This window comes from Bos indicus, chromosome 10, assembly GCF_029378745.1.
Source record: "Bos indicus isolate NIAB-ARS_2022 breed Sahiwal x Tharparkar chromosome 10, NIAB-ARS_B.indTharparkar_mat_pri_1.0, whole genome shotgun sequence".
NCBI classification, from domain to species: domain Eukaryota; kingdom Metazoa; phylum Chordata; class Mammalia; order Artiodactyla; family Bovidae; genus Bos; species Bos indicus.
The window spans coordinates 47257189-47279344 of record NC_091769.1 but is presented as its reverse complement, the minus strand read 5'-3'; the positions used below and the strand labels follow the sequence as shown (position 1 = coordinate 47279344).

General features: G+C 42.9%; 1 protein-coding gene across 10 annotated transcripts in view; it reads left to right on the top strand.

The window, feature by feature from the left end:
- Window positions 1-22156, top strand: part of TLN2 (talin 2) — a 504733-nt gene that overhangs the window by 282565 nt on the left and 200012 nt on the right. For all 10 annotated transcript variants that reach the window (XM_019968737.2, XM_019968738.2, XM_019968739.2 and 7 more), the window contains 6 exons: window positions 10842-11013; window positions 13509-13606; window positions 15090-15219; window positions 16103-16255; window positions 18027-18169; window positions 19752-19879. In XM_019968737.2, the coding sequence (XP_019824296.2) occupies window positions 10878-11013; window positions 13509-13606; window positions 15090-15219; window positions 16103-16255; window positions 18027-18169; window positions 19752-19879 (788 nt within the window). In that variant the 5' untranslated portion in view covers window positions 10842-10877. The remainder of the gene's footprint in view (window positions 1-10841; window positions 11014-13508; window positions 13607-15089; window positions 15220-16102; window positions 16256-18026; window positions 18170-19751; window positions 19880-22156) is intronic.

Here is a 22156-nt window from a genome sequence, read left to right as displayed (position 1 = left end):
GGGGATTGAAAATACATTTGTTCTGTTAAAATGAAGAGTTCTTACAATGTGAGTAGGGGTGCAAATGGGTGAATGAGGGGCCCAGACCTTTGAGCTAAGCAGTTTGAGCCTGACTACTCATATAGTTCAAAATGTTGTATGTATTAAAAATGGCCTCTAAGCAAATTAGAACTCTGTGAACAGGTAGGTGTTTGTTTTCCTTCCTTTTAGCGGGTCTTCCTGTACTTCTCTGCTCATTGACCTTTTTCAACAGTGTCAGGTTCTGGATTGATTTGCACTAACCTATCCCTCCCTCCTCAGAATTTCCTGGTAATTAGGAATCATCTTTAATAATGAGCAGCTCTCATCTCCTTTACTTGAGAGGTTCTGAAATGTAGCTTTTTAATACAGTGATAAATGTAGGTGTCTGCTTTTACAGCAGAGTTTAACTGGACACAAATCATTATGACCAACCATGTACTTAATGATGGAGTTTCAGGTGCCAGGAGCCATCTGGGAATTGGAGGGTAATTGGAGGGATCCTCGGAGGACTCTGACCATACCATGTACATAACCAGCTCTGTTCATTGTGGTAACGTGAGGAGCTCTGCTTTGTGCTTTGCTATCAATGTGACCTTGAGAAGATTTCTTGGTCTCAAGATTATAGTGTCTTCATCTAAACATGGAAAATAATCTCAAAGATTTTTTCTCATCCTTCTGAATTTCCCATTGTAGGCATTCTTTGGTTCTCTTGGTGAAATTAAAAATGCTGACTTGTATCTCCAACCGTGCATTAAATAAACAGGTATTGAGCCTTCCTTTCTGGCAGGTACGTGAGAAGGGATCCCCAGGGATCTTCCAACTGTTGTGGATTTGGTTCTTTCTTTGTTTCTCATTTTCTAAAATGGAGAACTTCATCTTATGAGCCATGGAGGTTAAGTTTCTGTGGTCAGTGTAAACATTTGTGGATGAGTAGGAATATTTGGGTCTGCTGGGATGTTTGCCCTCTGTTCATCCTTGAGTCATGCTGTGAGTGTGAATAATTCCTAATGACTAATTTAGAAAAAACATCTGTCTTTCCATGGTGTACCTATTAATTCCACAAACATTTATCAAACATACTTGTGGGTACTGTGCTATGACCTTGAGAGGCATAGGTGGCCATAATGATATAGACACTTGTGTATGCCTGGCAGGCTCACTATATGGGGTCTGAATGTTCAAGGCGAGCCCTAAGGTACCTAACAGCCCAGGAGAACAGGTGAAGTATAAGACCCTGGCTTTTGCTTTGGAGGCACCTCTGGGTAGCTGTGACTACCCAGATGGGTTCTTACTTGTCAGATGAGCTTTCCTCCTTCCTCCCTTGCAGGAGGAGGAGGTAAGGGGTGGAGAGAAGGGGAAGCTCTTTCCAGGGCATTTCTTTGAGAGCAGAATCATTCATAGGGGATATAAATACAGATGAATGGTAGCTTTTGTATAGGCCCACATTTTATGCTAATTATGTGATGCATGCTGTTACTAAACAGAATTGTATTTTGCCTGCTGAGAGAGGAGCAGAACCACAGAGCGGGTGAGGTGCAGCAATCATAATTGGGTACAGCAGTCCTCCAGTGGGTCAGAATGGAGTCAGTGGCTGGAGGAAGAGGCTGTGATTGGTGGTTAGCTCTTACTCTTTTTCATATCCAGGACTCCATTGAGGCGTGGTGGCCTGGCCTTGTGGTCCTGCCAGCTGAGTGCCACTCCTCTACTGTCTAGCAGAGTGCAGAGCCAGTGGCACCTCATATAGGTCACTCTGGGCAGAGGACATTGATGAGCCCTAGGACATGGGCCTACTGTGGTGCCAACCCTGCTCCAGAGGGTGAGATTCTTTTCCCTTTGGGCTCTTGGTATGAGGGAATTCAACCAACATCTAAGAGCAACAGTCCAGGTACTAGCAGTTATCTGATGCACAAAAATGTTCAGCATCACAGCTCATCCCAGGATAGTTCTGCATTTCAAAAAATCATGTTATATGATTTGAATAAAGATGAACAAGTTTACTAGACAGTAAGTTCTAACTAGGCAGGAATGTCTGTCTTTGCTTCCCTAATGCCTGTAAAAGTATTATTGCTGCTGCTGCTGCTAAGTCGCTTCAGTCGTGTCCGCCATCCCTGGGATTTTCCAGGCAAAAACACTGGAGTGGGTTGCCATTTCCTTCTCCAGTGCATGAAAGTGAAAGTGAAGTCGCTCAGTCGTGTCCGAGTCTTAGCGACCCCATGGACTGCAGCCCACCAGGCTCCTCCGTCCATGGGATTTTCCAGGCAAGAGTACTGGAGTGGGGTGCCATTGCCTTCTCCGAAAGTATTATTAGGTTGGTGCAAATGTAGTTGTGGTTTCAGATCGTGACTTTTAAATCATTATAACTAGGCTCAGATACATCTTTATTAATCAAAATAGGAACCATTACAGTCAACAAATTTTTGCCAATGAGAAATAAGTTTGTTTATTCCTATAGCATAAAAATTCATTTTTCAGGATTCATTGAACTCTTGGAAAGCATTTTCTGCCTCCTTCTGGTGGTGAAAGCATTTTCCCTGCAAAAAGTTGTCAAGATGCTTGAAGAAGTGGTAGTCAGTGGGCAAGAAGTCAGGTGAATATGGCAGATGAGGCAAAACTTTGTAGCCCAATCCTTTCAACTTTTGAAGCCTTGGTCGTGTGATGTGCAGTTGGGCCTTGTCATGGAGGAGAATTGGGCCCTTTCTCTTCACCAGTGCTCACTGCAGGTGTTGCAGCTTTTGGTGCATCTCATCAGTTTGCTGAGCATGCTTCTCAGATGTGAGAGTTTCACCGGGATTCAGAAAGCTGTAGTGGATCAGATTGGCAGCAGATGACCAAACAGTGACCATGACCTTTTTTGTTTGTTGTTGCAAATTTGGCTTTGGCAAGTGCTTTGGAGTTTCCTCTTGGTCCAGCCACTGAGCTCGTCATCACTGCTTGTTGCATAAAGTCCACTTTTCTTTGCACATCACAATCCAATAGAGAAATGGTGCATTGTTATTGTGTAGAATAAGAGAAGACGACACTTCAAAAGGACGATTTTTTTGATTTGCAGTCGGCTCATGAGGCACCCACTTATCAAGCTTCTTCATCTTTCTCATTTGCTTCAAATGCTGAATGACCTGTAGAATGGTCGACGTTGAGTTCTTCAACAGCTTCCCATGTAGTTGTAAGAGGATCATCTTCAATGATGGCTCTCAGTTGGTCATTATCAACTTCCAATGGCTGGCCACTGCACTCTTCACCTCCAAGGCTCTCCTCTCCTTTGCAAAACTTCTTGAACCACCACCACTGCGCTGTATGTTCATTAGCAGTTTCTGGGCCAATTGTGTTGTTAATGTTGTAAGTTGTCTCCGCTGCTCTAAATCCTATTTTGAACTCAAATAAGAGAACTGCTCGAATTTACTTTCTATCTAACATCTTTTTCCTAATCTAAGATAAATATAAAATACACAGCAGCTAATAAGTCATTAGCAAAAAAGCATAAAGTGAGAAATACACATTAAAATGATGTATAACCACATTTATGAATATATTTCAATATCAAACAGCAAAGGTCACCAATGTAAAACCGTGATTACTTTTGCACCAACATCATAATATCTAGTGTATGATAGATGCAAATTAAACAATAAAGTGAAGTTTGCAGCTTAGGCCGTGACTGAACACAGTATGCTGCTTCCAGTGTTTTCCCAACTACCATGACTAATAAATAATAACAACAAACTTTGACCCAGTACTTTCTGTGTGCCTTGGACATGTATGAATTTCTTTAGTTCTCTAGCCATCTTAGAGGTACATTTATTATTGTCTCCTATTTCAGAGAGAAGACTGAGGCAGGTGGCACTTAAATGACCAGCTCAGGGTGGGAGTTGGTAAGGCAGGGGTCGGGGGCAGTGGGAGCACTTCATGGCCTTCACTTACCAGGACAGAGATCCAAGGGGTGATTGCTCATCTTGACCAATGGTGGGTGTGCTTTCAGAGAGGATGAGGTCTGGCTGAGTCAGGCTTGTTTGTCCCAGGGTGTACTGGAGCTTGGAGCTAGCCTCAAGCCAGCACCGCTGCCATCACACTGGGCTGTTTACAGCTCTCTGGGACTGAAAAGTGTTTACTTTAAAAGGAGAGAACGTCTGCGCTTCACCACTGGTTCCATTGGCTCATCTTCCACAGTGGATGGCGCAGAAGGGTTTCTGTCTTGGTCCAGGCAACCTTCACACACGCAGGGCCAAAATGGTCGGAATGAGAAGAGATTTTGCAAAGGAGAGTAATGAATGTTTTATGCCTTTATACCCTGTCTTTTTTTTTTTGGCTTCACCACGAAGCTTGCAAGATCTTAGTTCCCCTACCAGGGCCCAGGCATTGAAAGCACCAAGTCCTCCTAACCACTGAACTGCCAGGAATTCCTATACCTGTATTTTAGCAAAAAAAAAAAAAAAAAAAGAACAGGAACATAAGGTCCAATTTTATAGCAGACATTCCACCTGGGGCAGAAGAAGAACAAGGATAGGAACGTAGAATAGAGGTTCATCAGACTCTAACAGGACTGAAAGAAATAGCACGCGTGTTCAGTTCTCTGTCTTTGTGAAGCCAAATGAGAAGAAGCAGCCTGGTCATGTCTCCCAGGCTCCCGTCCTGGAGGGCCAGGAATTAGCAGGAGGGCTAAGAATACAGAAAAGTGGACAGGAGGCTCAGTTGTTGTCAGAGTCAGTGCTGCACTGACCTGAAAACATCACAGTGGAGAGGCAAAGTCAGGTTTTATCACGTGTCATCAGAGCTGCCTAATTTTCTTTGGGCCTGAGTGGATCTATAGAGACTTCTCAGGGGTGTTGAATACATACCCATCTTTTGCTGACATCTCTAGGCTGCTTTATACTTTAAGCCTACTTTCTTTTTGTTGTAAGTCAGGACACTTTATTCCAACAAATGTCCATTCTGCACATCTGTCATGTTGAGAGTAGGGCTAGGAACTTCTCACTGCTGTGCTCCTGGCGGAATGGTGATTAAATCTCTATGCACTTTGGTTTCAAAACTTCACTGAGGGTTTTCTGTGTGTGGGATCCTCTTGCGTGTTAGTAGTAAATATGTCTTTATACAGAATTTTGTCATTTGTAAAGCATTTTATGTACATAATTTACATTAAAAAAAAATATTCCCATGTAGGAAATTGTCTTGTTTCATGCTTTCATGGTTGGGAACACTGAGTCATAAGAAGAGAGAGAGCCAAGACTAGTAGAAGAAATTGGAGCCTTGTAGTTTTCAACCACTGTGCACAGCTCTTTCAGGGTGACTAACTGGATTTTTTGTAATGTGTCCCCATGTAGTGAAACTGATGGTTTTTGCAGTGATTGTTTTTAGAGGGTAGAAAAGTTGAACACGGATCAAGTAATGAATCTGGTGTCCCTTATTCTGTTGAACATCTGTCCTAAACTAAGGAGAGTGGCCTCCATCATGAGATATCAGGATAAGGAGATGGGAAGGAGTTAGCTGAGCATCACCTGTCTGCTGGCTCCTTTCATGGGAGTTGGTCATTTCCTGCTCTCTGGAAAGCCGAGAGAGAAGGTTCAAGGTATCAACAGGCTGGGATTGACCCTGGTCCGCCTGCTCCCATCCAGCAGCCTTTGCTTGAACCACGGCTTACCTAATCCTACCCTCTCCTCTCATACACATGTACGCTGCAGTGTGTGTGGTGAGGCACCTGTCTCCAGGAAGGGCACTTAGCTATCCCGGGGCTGCCCCTTGGGCTGTAATAAGGGGGCAGCCAGGGCTATATAGATACTCTGTAAAGTGTGCAGCAAGCATGTGATGAATTGCTTCTGGATAAAGAGCCTTTAACGCATGAATGAGAGCCACTGCCTGTCCCTCCACGCCTTCCAGCAGGTCTCCATACTCTGTGTGCCAGCCCTTCTCCTCGTCTGTCTCGTAAACCTGCTGCTCTGGCCTTTCCCGCTCCTCTTACCTCCGCTGCTAGACACCTCCAAGCTGTCCAATTCAGCTGTCCACTTTCCTGTATTCTTAGCCCTCTTGCTAATTCCTGGCCCTCCAGGACGGGAGCCTAGGAGACACGACCAGGCTGCTGCTTCTCATTTGGCTTCATGAAGACAGAGAACTGAACACGTGTGCTATTTCTTTCGCCTCCAAGCTGTCCAATTCAGCTGTCCTAGCTCAGTGCCCCTCTTCCTGAACTGTGACTAGCATTTAACCCAGGTGATCGCTCCCTCCTGTGTGACACAGCTTCCTCTGCCTGCACTCCCTCTCCATACTCCTCCCTCCCCCACCACTAGGCCTTCTTGTGGTCTAGACCTCAGGTCTGTTTCCACTCTTGCTCACTCCCTAGATGATCTTTCTAACCCCAAGGATTTGACTATGATGATTTATACCTCCAGTTTTTAAAAAAAATATTTTATATGTATATGTGTGTGTGTGTGTGTATCTCTCTGTCTAGCTACCTGCCTGTGCCAGCGCTTAGTTGCAGCATGCGGGATCTTCCATCTTTGTTGCAGCATGTGGGATCTTTAGTTGTGGCATTTGAACTCTTGGCTGTGGCAGGGGGGGATCTAGTTCCCTGACCTGGGATGGAACCTGGGCACCCTCCTTGGAGAGTGTGGAGTCTTAGCCACTGGACCACCAGAGAAGTCCCATACCTTCAGTTTTGTATTGGACTCCGCTCTACATCTCACTGAATACATCCCAAAGAAACTCATTAGTAACTTTTCACCCCAAACCTGTGCCTTCCAGCACCTTTCTCCTTCTCAGTCAATGGCTTCTTCATTTTCCCAGTTGTTTTGGATAGAGATGTTCCTTCACCGTCAATTTTTTCTTCTTCTCTTCTTGCCTTCTGCTTCCCAGTGTTCTGGGCTTCTCTCCCACGTTACTCGTTGATTCTGCACCATCTGTCCTAGAGCAGCCCCCAGACCTTCATTTGCCCCTTTATCCTTGCTGCCCTAGTTCTTCCTCCTGCTGAGCTCCCGTGTGGTCTGTTCTGCTGCTCAATTCTGCTCTCACCCCATGTCATGGCTCTGTCTTTCTATGATTGAGTCTTTCTCTGCTTGGCTGCAGAAACCATTCATTTACTCTTCAGAAAATCCAATGATTAGGCTGGGAAGAGATGCTTCATGAAGGGACACTTATATTGTACTGCTTCCTGTTCTCAGGGAATGAAAAATATTAACCATCCCATTCTCTTTGGTGTATTCATAAACAGCATCCATGAAATCATTGAGTTTCACAGTCTTTCCCACTGACAGTTACCACCAGCCATCTCATGGGGCTTTCCTGGTGGCTCAGACAGTGAAGAATGTGCCTGCAATGTGGGAGACCCAGTTTCAATCCCTGGGTTGGGAAGATCCCCTGGAGAAGGGAGTGGCTACCTACTCCGGTATCCTTACCTGGGGAATTTCTTGGACAGAGGAGCCTAGCAGGCTACAGTCCATGGGGTCACAAAGAGTCGGACACAACTGAGCCACTTTCATTTTCATGCACATGGATCTCACAGGTTCAGGAATCCCCATAGTTGTCACCAGCTGCAGGGGAAAAACTAACCCATGGAGTGGTCTGCATCACAGCAGATTTGTCAATTTATCTCTAGAGTTGTTTTTGTTGAAGTATAGTTGAGGTACAATATGATGTTAGTTTCAGCTGTACAGCATAGTGATCCAGTATTTTTGTGGATGATGCTCCATTATGGGTTGTGGGATAATGGCTGGAATTCCCTGTGCTATACAGTAGATCTTTCTTGCTTATCTATTTTATACATAGTAGTTTGTATTTGTTAGTCTCACACCCTTAATTTGTCCCTCTCCTTTTCTTTTCCCCTTTGGTAATCACATGTTTTCTTTTTCCATGAGTCTGATTCTGTTTTGCATATACATTCATTTGTATTATTTTTTAAATTCCATGTATAAGTGATACCGTACATTTTGATTTCCTCAAATTAGAGAGTTGATTCATTAAATATGCCTATAAAAAGAGTTGAGTTGAACCTTATAGGCATACAGCATTTCATAGCACCTTGTTTTACTGTGCTTTACAAATACTGTGTGTTTTTTTGTGTTTTTTTTTTTTTATAAATCAAAGTCTTGTGGCAACACTGAGTCAAACAAGTCTATCAATGTCACCATTTTCCCATCAGTATATGCTCATTTCATATCTCTGTTTTCCATTTTGGTAATCCTAACAGTATTTCAAACTTTTTCATTATTATATTTGTGATGTGACTATTATAATTGTTTGTTTGAACTGCACCCATACATGAGACAGGGAACTTAATTGATAAGTGTGTTCTGACTACTCTACTGACCAGCCAGCTCTTTCCCTCTCCTCTGGCCTCTTCTATTCCCTGAAACACAGCAATATTGAAATTAGGCCAGTAAATAACCCTACTGTGGCCTCTAAGTGGTCAAATAAATGGAAGAGTCTCACATCTCTCACTTTAAGTCCAAAGCTAGGAGTGATTTCATTAGTGATAAAGGCCAAAACAGACCAAAAGCTAGGCCTTTTGTGCCAAGCAGTCAAGTTGTAAATGCAGAGGAAAAGTTCTCGAAGGAAATTAGAAGTGCTATAGAGAAATCTTTTGTGAAAGGAAGGGTCAGTCAGTACAGCAAAATTCACTGTTGTTTCAAGCAGTGGCCACAGCCAGACTAATCTTCAACCCTACTGCCCTCATCAGTCAGCGTTCATCAACATGACCTTCCACCAGCAAAACAATCACAACTTGCTCACAGCTCAGAGAATGGCTAGCATTTTTCAGCAATAAAATATTTTCTGATAAGAGTATATGTATTTTCTTCCCAGACATAATGGTATTGTACACTTAATAGACCACATTATTGCGTAAACGAGTTTTATATGCACGAGGAAACCAGAAAAATCCATGTGATTCACTCCATTTCAGTATCCCACTTTATCGTGGTGGTCTGGAACCAAATCTGCAACATCTCCAAAGGGATGCCTGCATATATGGCTTTGTAAGACCACAGTATTGTAGATGGAAAGCCATCAGATATTCTGAATAATTCAGTCTAGCCAATGACCAGACTAGAGTCAATTAATTCCATTTAGGCAGATTGTCAGCAAATACTGTTGTTTGTTAAGAAGTATATCTTGATATTTCTCAAGTAAGAAATATTTTCATGTTTTCATGGACAGAATTCATGTAGAAGGTAAGCAGAGGTCAGAATGACTTTACAGTTGGACAGACCAAATGGCTGCTGCCTGAGAGTGTGTGTACATCCTGCCCATGGATACCAGAGCTTCTGTTGAAAAGTGTTCTCCATAGCCAAGTGACCAGAGTTGCTTGATATTAGGAAGCTAGTGGTCACTGAGGCTTGCTGGGAAGCAGATCGAGGCTGCCACCCCAGGCCTGGGCCTGGTCAGCCTGTTTTCCTCTCTGCCTGTGGCCACCTTGTTGCTTCTTAGGGTTTGCATTCTCAGAGGGAGCTGTGGTGCTTACTTCCTGTAGACTATCTAATGAAAGATAAGAAAGGAGTGTGAGCTTGCCACTCCTGAAGGTTTGTTATTCATGCCATTCTAGGATTCTAATAGCTTATTCGCTGTGAAGCCCCTTATTTTGGTTGCCAGAATGACAGTGAGCTGGGTAAGTCCGTGTTGGCTCCTCAGGTGCAGAGAAGTGCCTCCCTTTTGCACCCAAGGCCTGCATTGATAGAGACTGGACTGGGCTGGGTGTCGGGGGTAAGTTTGGCCAAGGAATAGAACAGGTAATTCGAATAACCTAGAAGCCATCAACTTGGAAAGTGTATTTAATGGTTGGATATAAAATGGCAAAGAAGGCTTTTGTGAAATAATTCAAACCTAGCCTAAGCACCTATCTATTTTTAAAGCCATTGAACTGGGTAAGAAGTAAAATATCCCAGGCTTTTGTCAGAATGAAAGAACAACTAAATCATCTTTTTCTCTACATTGAGACCCCTGAAGAGTGTGAAGCTGTCTGGCACACTGAGTGTTTAAAATATCTCACTCTGGCCTCATTAGTGATAGCTGTGCATTGGCCTGGCATTGATGTCCGCTCAGGATTCAGTTCTTCTATGAATTATGCAGGGCAAACAGCATAGCTCTCTTGTTGTGGGGAAATGGAAGCAGAGTGGCCAGTTGCTGTCTCCTGGGGATGGGTCTGGGCCTACAAGCTAAGTCTTCTGGTACAGACGTGGTGCAGTTTGGCTGTGAGAAGCACCACCGGAGGGTAGAGGTGCTCCTTCTCTGTGCCCAGGAGCTGCTGGGGAGGGAGCCCTATGATTGAGGATACTGACAGGTATCTACAGCAGACAGCAGTGGGTGCTCTGCCTCTCACGTGGAGGACATTCACCTGGGAAACTCCTCTCTCCCTTGGGAAAACCCAACAGCTTCCCCAGTCCCTCAGACGGTTGAGAATCTGCCTGTAATGCAGGAGACGCAGGTTCGATCCCTGGGTCGGGAAGATCCCCTGGAGGAGAACATGGCAACCCACTCCAGTATTCTTGCCTGGAGAACCCCATGAACAGAGGAGCTTGGTGGGCTATATAGTTCATGGGGTTGCAAAGAGTTGGACGCGACTGACTAATACTTGGAAAAACCCCAAGTAGGGAGCAGCCTGAGGAAGGAGCCTTGGTGAACGCCTGCAGTTCCCTCCTTCTAGGAGGCTCTCCTTGCCACGCTGTGGTAACTCCAAGACTATGTGCTGCTGTCTTATTCTAAATTTGTTTAATTTGTAGTTTTGTCCAAAGCCTCTTTAATTGCCATTTTTTTCTTTTTCGATTTTTAAAGCTGATTCAGAGTGTAACTTTTTTTTGGCCAGGTGTCATGAATGTCACGCTTTGCCCCTTTGTGTTTTCCAGGCACTCTAAGTGAGGGTCCTCAAATCTCCTGGGAAAATGGTGGCTCTGTCTTTAAAGATTTGTGTCCGCCACTGCAATGTGGTCAAGACCATGCAGTTTGAGCCATCAACGGCTGTGTACGATGCGTGTCGAGTCATTCGAGAAAGGGTACCCGAAGCGCAAACTGGCCAAGGTAGGTCATTGGTTATTTGCTGGCTGCTTGAAGTGTGTTTGTATATTTTACCCTGGTAGCTAAGGAAACAGAGGCTCTGCATATGTGCACAGGTCAGCTGGTGTATATGTTTCGAATGAAATTCTTATCCTGGACCTTACTCGCCTCGTATGTAAAACTTGTAATGACATCATTGTAGTTCTGCCAGTGAACCAGCATCATCATCATGTCCCTTTCATACTTCAGCAACGTGTTCTGCAGTTTACAAATCACTTTTTGGTATAAAGGCCTATAGAGTACAGATGAAGTTGCTCAAACAGTTATTGGTTTTGTGTATCCTGAGCCCTGTTTCACTGTTTCTACTGCCAGCAGCCTGAAGAAGACTGGAACTGCCATAAGGACCCAGGGCAAGCATCATATTTCAAGTACTTTGCAGGGGCTTCTAATCTTTATCTCAAACCTTAAAAAAAAATTGTGATACATGTTTTGTTTAATGTTTGGTTAAACCACTGGCCACAGTTAATCTGAGTTTAAACAAGTCAGTCATACAAGTTTATTTTCCATTTCCCTTTGTCTTCTCTCTACATTTCCTTCCTTTATTTAGTGTTTGACTGATGCATAAGAAATTGAGGTTACTCCTGAATTCATAAGCCTTTAGTGTGAAAATGGAATAAAACTTTCCTTGAAAATTGGAATCATAAAAATCAAACATTCAAAGACAGTTATTGTTAGGCATGGGTCTTCATGAAAAGTTCTGTTACTCTCAAAACCACGAATCTTTTGGTCCAAAAGCAATGTCTATATTATTCAAAACACAATCTATAATAGTAATCTATATTATTCAAAACAATCTGTTATTTCTAGATTAACCCACCCTCCCCCCACCCAAAAAAAAAATTGCCCAGGTTCCCAAGTTCTGGTTATCCAATCATATCTGATGTTTTTACTTTTCTGTTACTGTTTATTCTCAGACTTTTTTAAACTTTGTTTGAGTTGGATTGCTCAAAAGCTCTGGTGGAGATACAAACCTTTACAGATCTTGAAGTTGTTTTTCTAAGAAACAACAGGAGCTCTGGCCCTCATCTGGGTCTCAGAGGTTTCCTTGAATCACATTTAGGAAGAGACAAATCTTGAGACAGGAAATGATACCGCTTTCCTCCTGCCTCCACCATCTTGTACTTCCTGGGTTCAGTTCAGTTCAGTTGCTCAGTCGTGTCCAACTCTTTGCGACCCCATGAATTGCAGCACGCCAGGCCTCCCTGTCCATCACCAACTCCCGGAGTTCACTCAAACTCACGTCCATCGAGTCGGTGATGCTATCCAGCCATCTCATCCTCTGTCGTCCCCTTCTCCTCCTGCCTCTAATCCCTCCCAGCATCAGAGTCTTTTCCAATGAGTCAGCTCTTTGCATGAGGTGGCCAAAGTATTGGAGTTTCAGCTTTAGCATCAGTCCTTCCAATGAACACCCAGGACTGATCTCCTTTAGGATGGACTGGTTGGACCTCCTTGCAGTCCAAGGGACTCTCAAGAGTCTTCTTCAACACCACAGTTCAAAAGCATCAATTCTTTGGCACTCAGCTTTCTTCACAGTCCAACTCTCACACCCATACATGACCACAGGAAAAACCATAGCCTTAGCTAGACGGACCTTTGTTGGCAAAGTAATGTCTCTGCTTTTGAGACAGGAAATGATACCGCTTTCCTCCTGCCTCCACCATCTTGTACTTCCTGGGTTAGATTAAGGGATTTCTGTGAAGAACACAGGGTTTAACTCTCCGACTTTACTCTTAATTTGATGGTATGGGGAGCAGAGACTTCACGTCATGGGAACTCTTTTACTTTGTAATGCCATGTGGGGGTGATGGAAGGATCATGCCAAGTATAAAGTCTCCATCAGCCCCTCTTTACCTGGGTGGCCTTGGACTCAAGTGATCATTTCCATGGTCTCTCATGAGTTCTTGGCCTGACTTTTAAAGCACCTGAAAGAAAGTGAAAGTGAAGTCGCTCAGTCGTGTCCGACTCTTTGCGACCACATGGACTGTAGCCTACCAAGCTCGTCCATCCATGGGATTTTCTAGGCAAGAATACTGGAGTGGGCTGCCATTTCCTTCTCCACCCAGGGATTGAAACCGGGTCTCCCGCATTGTAGGCAGACGCTTTACTGTCTGAGCCACCAGGGAAGTCCAGAAGCACATGGTAGGAAACAAAAGCCCAGTTCAGTAACAAGAAATTTAGACTGCTTTGTTTCTGGTGTTTCCCTAAACCTTAGACACACCTACTGCCCACTGGGTTTAAGAAATCTGAACCTCGTATGTGGGTGCTGGTTTTGCAGCTCAGCTCTTATTCTTCTCAATCTGTTTTAGTCCCAGTGGCTGCTCATGTTTGGAGAATGAAGTATTTCTCTGGTGAAGGAGCCCACCTCCCATCCTGCCAAGTCAGCAGATTCAAGGGCCTGGAAGTCAGTGATGGGTTCATCATCACTTTGCCTTTTATTTTTCCTTCTGTTTTCCCTCCAGCGTCTGACTATGGGCTATTTCTCTCGGATGAAGACCCCAGGAAAGGAATTTGGCTGGAAGCAGGCAGAACACTGGATTACTACATGTTGAGAAATGGGGTATGCTGTTGATCTTCCTTTGAGTTTTCATCACTTTCTTCCTAGGCCTTCCATAGAAGCCAACATGATTATGCTTCAAAGAAAAGGAGAGATTGGAAAATCTGTTTTGATTTCAGAGCATTGTTTAATAGTTTTGATGTAATGTATTTTGTAAAGTCTGTCCAGGTTAGTGATAGGAAATATCAACAGTCCAAATTCTTGAGACTTCGCAGAGTAATTAAAGCAGCATGAGGCTACGGTTTTAAGCTCTTTCGACATGCTGCTGCTGGGCCATGGTAGTTATGACGTACAGCATCTTCCTCTACGTATGTAGGACGTCCCCTGGTGACTGGTGATAGAAAGTAAGGATCCAGAGGGAACAAAAAAGTTGTTCATTCTGTCTGTCAAGCTATCAGTCTATCTACAGTCCTAAAGATTGTCAGAGGTTAAATCATAACCAGTGTTTTGCTTTTATAAAAAGTTCATATTAGCTGTGTTTAATCACTATCAGTAATATTAACAACAAAAATGGTTGTGTTGTGGAAGTAGGAAGAAATAATGAGTAAAAAATAATGAGTAACAGGAAACCATATTCAGTATCATATAATAACGTATAATGGAAGATGCCCTGAAAAAATGTACGTTTGTAACTGAATCGCTTTGCTGTATACCTGAAACGAATACAATGTGTAAATCAACTATACTTCAATTTTTTTTTAAATGTGTTATATTCTGTTCAACTTAACTTCTGAGATATACTGGGTTTTGATGTACAGAATAGACGTATCAGATTAGTCAGTATTCCATAAATGAGAGTGAAGTGTGAGGCGCCGGTTAATTTTCCTTCCATAGTTCTATTTTTAAGAAGTGTAGTAAAAGAGAAATCTCTTATTTAGACATAACTCTCAAACTTATTACCTTTTTGGTTTTGCCATTATCGTGAAAACCACTTTTTTGGTGATATACCATTAAATGAAGAATTATGGGGGCATTATTTATGTCTTTTATAACATATATATATATACAAATTTCTTACTACTGTGTAAGAGACCATTGGAGAAGCACAATCTTTTCAAAAAACAAATAGGCATTTTCCTTTGCTAATTCTCATTACAGCAGATCATTCTCAGCTTTTCAGAAGGATATATGTTACTTTGACTTTATAGAGGTTAGTTTTCAGTAACTGTGAGCTATAAGTAGTACTTCTGGGGGTGCAATTTTACTATCAGATTTTTTTTTTTTTTAACTTTACATAATTGTATTAGTTTTGCCAAATATCGAAATGAATCCACCACAGGTATACATGTATACTATCAGATTTTAAAGAAATCTTTATGTAAGCAGTTTAGCACTGGAGGTTCTGTATTAGTGGCAAAAATCTTGTGAAAAATTAGAAGGAGGGAATCAGAGGGAGCTAGGGAAAATTCTTTTATTAAAGAGAAGTGTCCAGGTTTATTAACTAATTTCCCACGCAACATGAAATGTTTACATGATTTTGCTCTAGGATATTTTGGAATATAAAAAGAAACAGAGACCTCAGAAAATTCGGATGCTTGATGGATCTGTGAAAACGGTGATGGTGGACGACTCCAAGACAGTCGGGGAACTCCTGGTTACTATCTGCAGCAGGATAGGTGAGTGTTCACATGCCAAGCTTCTGGATTTGGCTTTGTTGTTAATAACATGCTTCTCCTTTTTACACCCACTTTGGGTGTCTGGGCAATTTTGAACATATCATAACTCATTGACTTTGACGCAATCCCAAGAGAGTGTGTTCATTTTCCTGATTAGCAAACCGGCTAACTGGTATTGTAAACACTTAAGTGTCTCTCTGAGTCACAAGTGAGAGCTTTTATTTCCCTTTCAAAATTAAATGAATTCTCAAATTGAAAATAATGTTTTTGAAATCATATGGTTCAGGCTCCCATCCATGACTGGGAGATTCTGTCTAAGCATCACTGACCCCCATTACCTCCTGAAGACTCATGGGGCCAACCTATACAATCATATTAGACATTGCCCCCCCACCATGCTTCTATTTGTCTCCTCAAAGAACAAGTCTGTCTCCTTTCTATTGGGTTGGCCAAAATGTTCGTTTGGTTTTTGGTAACGTCTTACAGATGTTGCAATATATGAACCCGCTTGAATATTTGAAGAAAGTGGCCTTTCCTGTCTTATTTTTCTCATAATGAAAATGAAGCCCAGGTCCTTCAGACACTGCTTGTTTGACATTGTCTTACCTTCCTCTGTTCTATTTCTATTTTGTTCTTATTACTCAAAAATTACTCAGGAGACTTTAGCATGACGTTGGAATGTGACTTACCTAGTGGAGGACCCTCCTTTGTGACCAGTTACTTGATGCATGCTCCCTGGAGTGACCCTGACCTTCCCCCTTGGCAAGGCTTCTTTCTGTCCTTCATCCCCAGGGACTCCTTGGAGTATTACGGGCCCCAGGACGAAAGGGACTGATGGCAATGCAGTCACTAATCTAACTGATAAACTCATTGATAATTTTAGGAATTACAAACTATGAAGAATACTCTTTAATCCAAGAAACAATTGAAGAAAAGAAAGAAGAAGGGACGGGTACGCTAAAAAAAGACAGGACACTGTTAAGAGATGAGAGGAAGATGGAGAAGCTGAAGGCCAAGCTTCACACGGATGACGACTGTGAGTGTCCAGGGAGGAAGTGTGATGTGGGCACATGGGCTGCCCGCCTCTCTCCTCTCCCATAATTTGTATGGTCTAGACAGGGGTCTTTATTCCTTTGTTTTATTTCATCTGTGAACATTTGGGTCTGTGTCACTAAAAGAAAAAGACCCTTACGGGGGAAAAAAGTGATAATAGCATTTCACACCTAAAAGGTAATCTTTTAATGTCAAATACATGCATCATGTTTACAGTTTCTCCATTGCCTTCTAAAAAAAGCTTTTTTGTTAGCAAATAAGCTTGGATGAAAGGCTGCTTAACTCTTTTAGTCCCAAGCTTTCTCTCCATCTCTCTCTCTCTCTCTCTCTTTTTTTTTTTTTTTGCCTTGTAATTATTGAGGGGAGAACCCTGGATTGTTACTTGTATACAATTTTCTATATTCTGGATTTTGTTAGATGCCTGTGGTGTCATCTAACATGTTCATATGTCCCTTTTAATTCCTGAGTTCTGGAGGCTTGATCAGATACGTGTATCCGTGTTTAAGAATAGCGACTCCTATGTGGTACGTCCATTGGGAAGCTGAATTTGATTGTTTCCTTTTTGTGACATTAACAGCCTTGGATGACTATTGCCTCCATCCATTATTTCCTTAGGGGTTACAAAATAGTAATATAATTCCACCACAGGAAAATCCTTTTCTATGGCTACAGAGTTAATATACAGAAAAACAAGTATGTGTGCACCACGTGTCCCCAAAGCCTGTGTTTTGTGCACTGGCTGACACCACCCCCAACACCTTCCCAGAAGGACCATATTTTATGCACATTTCACTCAGACCTTCCCAACTTCTTACTTTCTTTCACTGTTCTTTCTCTTGCTGTTGCATTGGGAAGATGTCATCCTTGTCCTTATGTTCGTTGGTCTTCAGTGGGGCTTTCATTTCCTCTGACCCTTTTTCCAATCTCTCTCTCTTTTTTTTCTTTTCTTTTTACCTCATTCGATTTCCAATTGCATGCTTCTTTCCAAGTGAGACCTTGGTAGACAAATCCTGAAGATTATGTTGTGCATGATGCTCTCCCGGCTAGTGTGGGAGAGGAGGTCCATTCAGTACATTCCCTGTGCTAAAGTCAAGGCTTGTCAATAAATACTTGCTCTCAGTATGTGTGTGTGTGTTAAGCCTGGGGAGGAGTGTAGGAATGAGAGCTGTGGGAAGTATAGAGCAACGATCCATCCCCATGCATCTAGGTATCAGGCCAGTATTTTCTAAATGAGTGAGATTACTGGTGGGCCGTGTGCAGGGTTCTCCCCTCCTCTGCCCCTCAGTGTCCTGTCCTCTCCTGGTCCCAATTACTTCCAGTTTCCTCCTCTTTTCTGCCTAAGGTCAAGGGTAGCAACTCATTATGCTCAGAGTTTATAAATTATTTCTCCTGATCAGAGTAAAGGCCAGTCTTGACTTAAAAGAAAATGCAGACTTGATTGTCTCGGCTTAAAGCATTGTTTTCCTTGTTTCTTCCTCCACCCAAGGAATGGGCATATTATAAATTCATTGTAGGGTTTTACTAACTTAAGAAGAGCTGTGAACTTCTCTGTCATTTGCTTTTTCATATGTCATGTAGTAAGCATCCAATTACTTTGCCAAGTTAAAGAGCTCAGATTTAATCTAAGAAGCAACTATAACTGAATATGAGCATTTTAAAAATCCACGTCTGCATCATGCTGCTGTTTTGGTTAATCCCCTTGAACTAAGAGGAAAAGTAGACACAGTTCTTTCATATGTCATCTTGCGTTGCAGTAAATTGGCTGGATCACAGCCGAACATTCAGAGAACAAGGAGTAGATGAAAATGAAACACTGCTGCTTAGACGGAAGTTCTTTTACTCTGATCAGAATGTGGACTCAAGAGACCCCGTGCAGCTGAACTTGCTCTATGTTCAGGTACAGTATCGAACGCTCAGACCCCGAGGTTGGTGAGCTTTCCAGAACTCCGGCTGTGGCTGGGGGAGGGCAGGAACTGGGCTCTGGTTCTTGCCGTGTCTGTGACGTTCTCTTTTCAATCATGTTGAGCTGTGGTGCAGGTTGACGTCCACTGTGTGCTGCCGGCGATCCTGAGAGGGGCTTTGGTTGACTTCCCATCGGGGGTCCTGGTAGCCACTGCTGTCTCTCTCTGTCTTCTGGCTTTGCAGGAAATACTCACCATTCACATGTACTACTGCTTTCTTAGCTCACATCTAGAAAACAAGGATGGATATTGGTCAGAAAATCAGTATTTCTCATTAACTGAAAGATATTCTCTCAATAACATTTAAAATTTTTGCCATTAAGCAATTGTTTAAACTCAGATGAATCATTCAATTTATCTGAGTTGCAGTTACCCAGTACGTAAGATGTGGGCTTTGACTAGACAGTCCCAAAGACTTCTGTTGGCCCAAGGAAAACATCTTCCTTCCTCTCTTACTTCTTTCATTCTTCCCTGTATTCCTTCCCTTTCCTCTCCTTTTACTTATCAACCTATTGGCTCTTAGCAATAATGTGGGAGGGGGAGGGTCAGCAAAATGCAGCCACGGTGTCACCTGTGTTTATAAATATTAAAGTTTTATTGGAACCACATCTCATTTGTTTACATATTGCACACTGGTAAATCCCCTTCTTTATCACATAATTGTCTACGTATTGTCAGTGGCCGCACTCGCATTCTGACGGCAGAGTTCATGGCCCAGAAGATGTAATTTGTTTACTCTCCGGCATTTTACAGGAAAATTTTGCTGGCCCCCAAGTTAGCAGATGGAGGAAGGACTTGGAGAAATGAGGCTGGTAGTTCAGAGGGAGAGAGAGATCCAGACAATAAGAAAATGCTTGTTGGTTTAAGGCTCAGGGCCACAGGTCAGAGTGTACATCTGAAAGTGTTCTGGGGGTCATTTAACTAGAGAAAGGAAAGACAATAAATAGCAACACAAGTGAGGGGGTCAGGAAACAGGAGAAAGACTTCAAGTGCAGTGCCTTCCTGATTCCTGGACTGTGTATTTGCTTATCATTTCACCCAGATGTCTGCAGTACTGAGTGCTTGTCTGTTCTGTTTATCTTGGGGTGGGGATTGGGTTGATTTTTACTTCTAGGTAATTTTTCTATTAACTTTATCACTTAGGGTCATAAAAATCTATTGCATTTCTGTCCCCTATGAATCTGGTCATTATACAAGGACTTCCCTTGGCCCCTTTATTTTTCACAATCACTTCTACCTCCCTAGATTGCACTCAAGCTTTAGTTTTAATATACTGGGCATTGCTGATGCCTTCCATCCATAGGCAATTTGGGCACGGACTTGTTTTCCCTTTGCATTAATTCTGTGACGCTACAGTCGCTCACAGCGTCCTGAATGAATGCCTCACTCTGGCTTGGCTGGCACGCTTCCCCTCATCTCCCCAGAGAGGGTAGGCTTGGGTGCCAGGAACATGGAACTGGAGAGATCGTGTTGGTCCCCCCAAGCTCCTGATGCTTTTTGCTTCCTCTTGTGTTGCAGGCTCGGGATGATATCCTGAATGGCTCCCACCCTGTCTCCTTCGAGAAAGCATGTGAGTTTGGTGGATTTCAAGCCCAGATTCAATTCGGACCTCATGTGGAGCATAAACACAAGCCTGGATTCTTAGAGTAAATGACCATTTGGTTTTTCTTTTTTCTGTTGTTTTCACTATTTATTTTTGAGCTTGTTATGCAGCGTACACACTGTAGGTTTGGTCAGTTGTGAGACTGTTAGTTTTTACTTGATTCAATATATGATGACATTTGTGGAGAAAGCAAGGGGCCTCGAAATTCAGTGTTGGGATAACTATGAAGAGGGCTTTTTCCACTTTTGGGCAGGGTGTGTTTTCCTCTGGACCACAGGGTCTGCGGTACCCCTCCAAGCTACTGTCTCAGGCAGTGGTCCCCAGCCTTTTGGCACCTGGGGCCAATTTCATGGCAGATAATTTTCCCAGGAACAGAGTGGTAGGGGATGGCTTCAGGATGCTTCAGACACTTTACATTTATTGTGTACTTTATTTCTATTATATTACATTGTGATGCATGAGAATTTAATATGGGAATCAGCCGTTGCTGATCTGACAGGAGACGGAGCTCAGACGGAAATGGCAGCCATAGGGAGCAGCTATAAATACAGATGAAGCTTTGCTCACTCAGCACTCACCTCCTGCTATGCAGCCCAGTTCCTAACAGGCCATGGACCCAGTACCAGAGGTTGGGGACCCCTGATCCAGGTTATCTCTGGAACTGAGATACTCGCTTTTCCCATCTTCTGAAATCTCTGCTCTTTAGAATATTCTTCATATGGGGCAGCATTTTGTCATGTTGCATTTCTTTTAAAGACTTCAGTATTAGAGCAACAGAGTATAAAAGAGAGAGTTTCACATCATTTAGTATAATTTAGTGAAATTGTCACTGCTCTGAAAAAGTGTGATATATATATTTTTAAATACTGGCTCTACACTTCCCACCCATCTGGTCTTTGGTTTGATTTTATGAAATGATGGGGGTGATTTTTCTGGCTCAGTACTTACGGGTTCAAGAGAAAGCTAACCCTCCAGATTCATCACTAAGATTCATCACTGAACATGGGCCTTGGGACTGGGTTTCCTAGAGATGTCCAGCAGACAAGCCTCACTATTTGTAGGCAGCTGTTTGTCAGAGGTCATCTTCCCCTCTGGTTTGGCCTGGGCTTCTCCAAGGATTTTGCCTCTTTCTTTCTCTGATAATATTTCTTTCCTTTATCTGGTTTCCCCCACTTGTTCTTTCTGTCTTCCACTTCCTCTTAGATCCAATGAAATATTTGGCTGAGCCAAAAATATCACTACAGGAAGTCTTAACCTGGTCAAAATCATGCTCTCACGTAGAGTGCAGCTTTTGCAGGAGACTTTGCAAGTGGGGACCTGACAGGAATGCTGACTGGGGTGGGTAGGCGTCATCTTTTCTATAGGATACACCAATGTGAGGTGCATTAAGTAGGTCATTCATCATATTGTATCTGAGTCTATTGAAAGGAGACAATAACAACTGCTTATTTGGCCCCTGACCTCACTTTTGCTTTGGTGGAAAGTAATTGGGACCAGCACGTGCCCTGAGGTAAAAAGGAAATCAGACTTCTCTCCGGGTGGCAGAGAATGCCTGGGCCGTGTGCTGTTGGGTCTAAACTGAGTTGTTATTAAAAAAAAAAACCTCTGCCCTTGGGTTGATGAATCCCAGGGAGCCCTTCCAAAGTGATGCTTTGTCCTACAGTATTCCATATAGCAACCTTGAGTTTGAGACTAGCTCTAGGCAGGTCCTGTCGTTAAGTTTATTCTGCATCCTCCAAATGAGTCATTTGGCCAAGTTCCTCAGGGCCACTTGTATCCAGTTGGTCTGACTTCCTTCCTGCAGGAGCCTTGGAAATTTGCCTTTCTCTGTTCTTATACCCCAGATGCCTTCCAGTAACTGAAAGCACATGAGCTTTTAGTTACTCTCACCTTCCTGGATTCTGCCCTCACAGTTGGTCCCTCAGATACATTTGGTATCATAAACCTATGGATTATGGCCACGGAAACTGACAGCACAAAGAACTAATTAAGCCCCGGAGGGAGGAAATGTATTTTGTTTCTTTGAGTGACTGATGAAGCATGGGAGAAAGTGAAGAGATTTGTGAACCAAAAAGTTTTACGTTTAGTTTTTAAGCCTTCATACCTGTGAGCCTGTGTGGCCCTGATCAGAAGGTGATCCAAATTCAGCCTTGCATTGGGTACCTGAAATGATGCTACCCTGGTCATTTTATTTATGCCTTTTCTCTGGAGCTTTTGGATAGATAATCCTCAGGGCCTCCTTGTGAATTGAACAAGCAGTATATTTTTATGCTATGGATGCAGAAGAAGCAGCAGAGAGGAGAAGTGGCTTGTTCGTGGT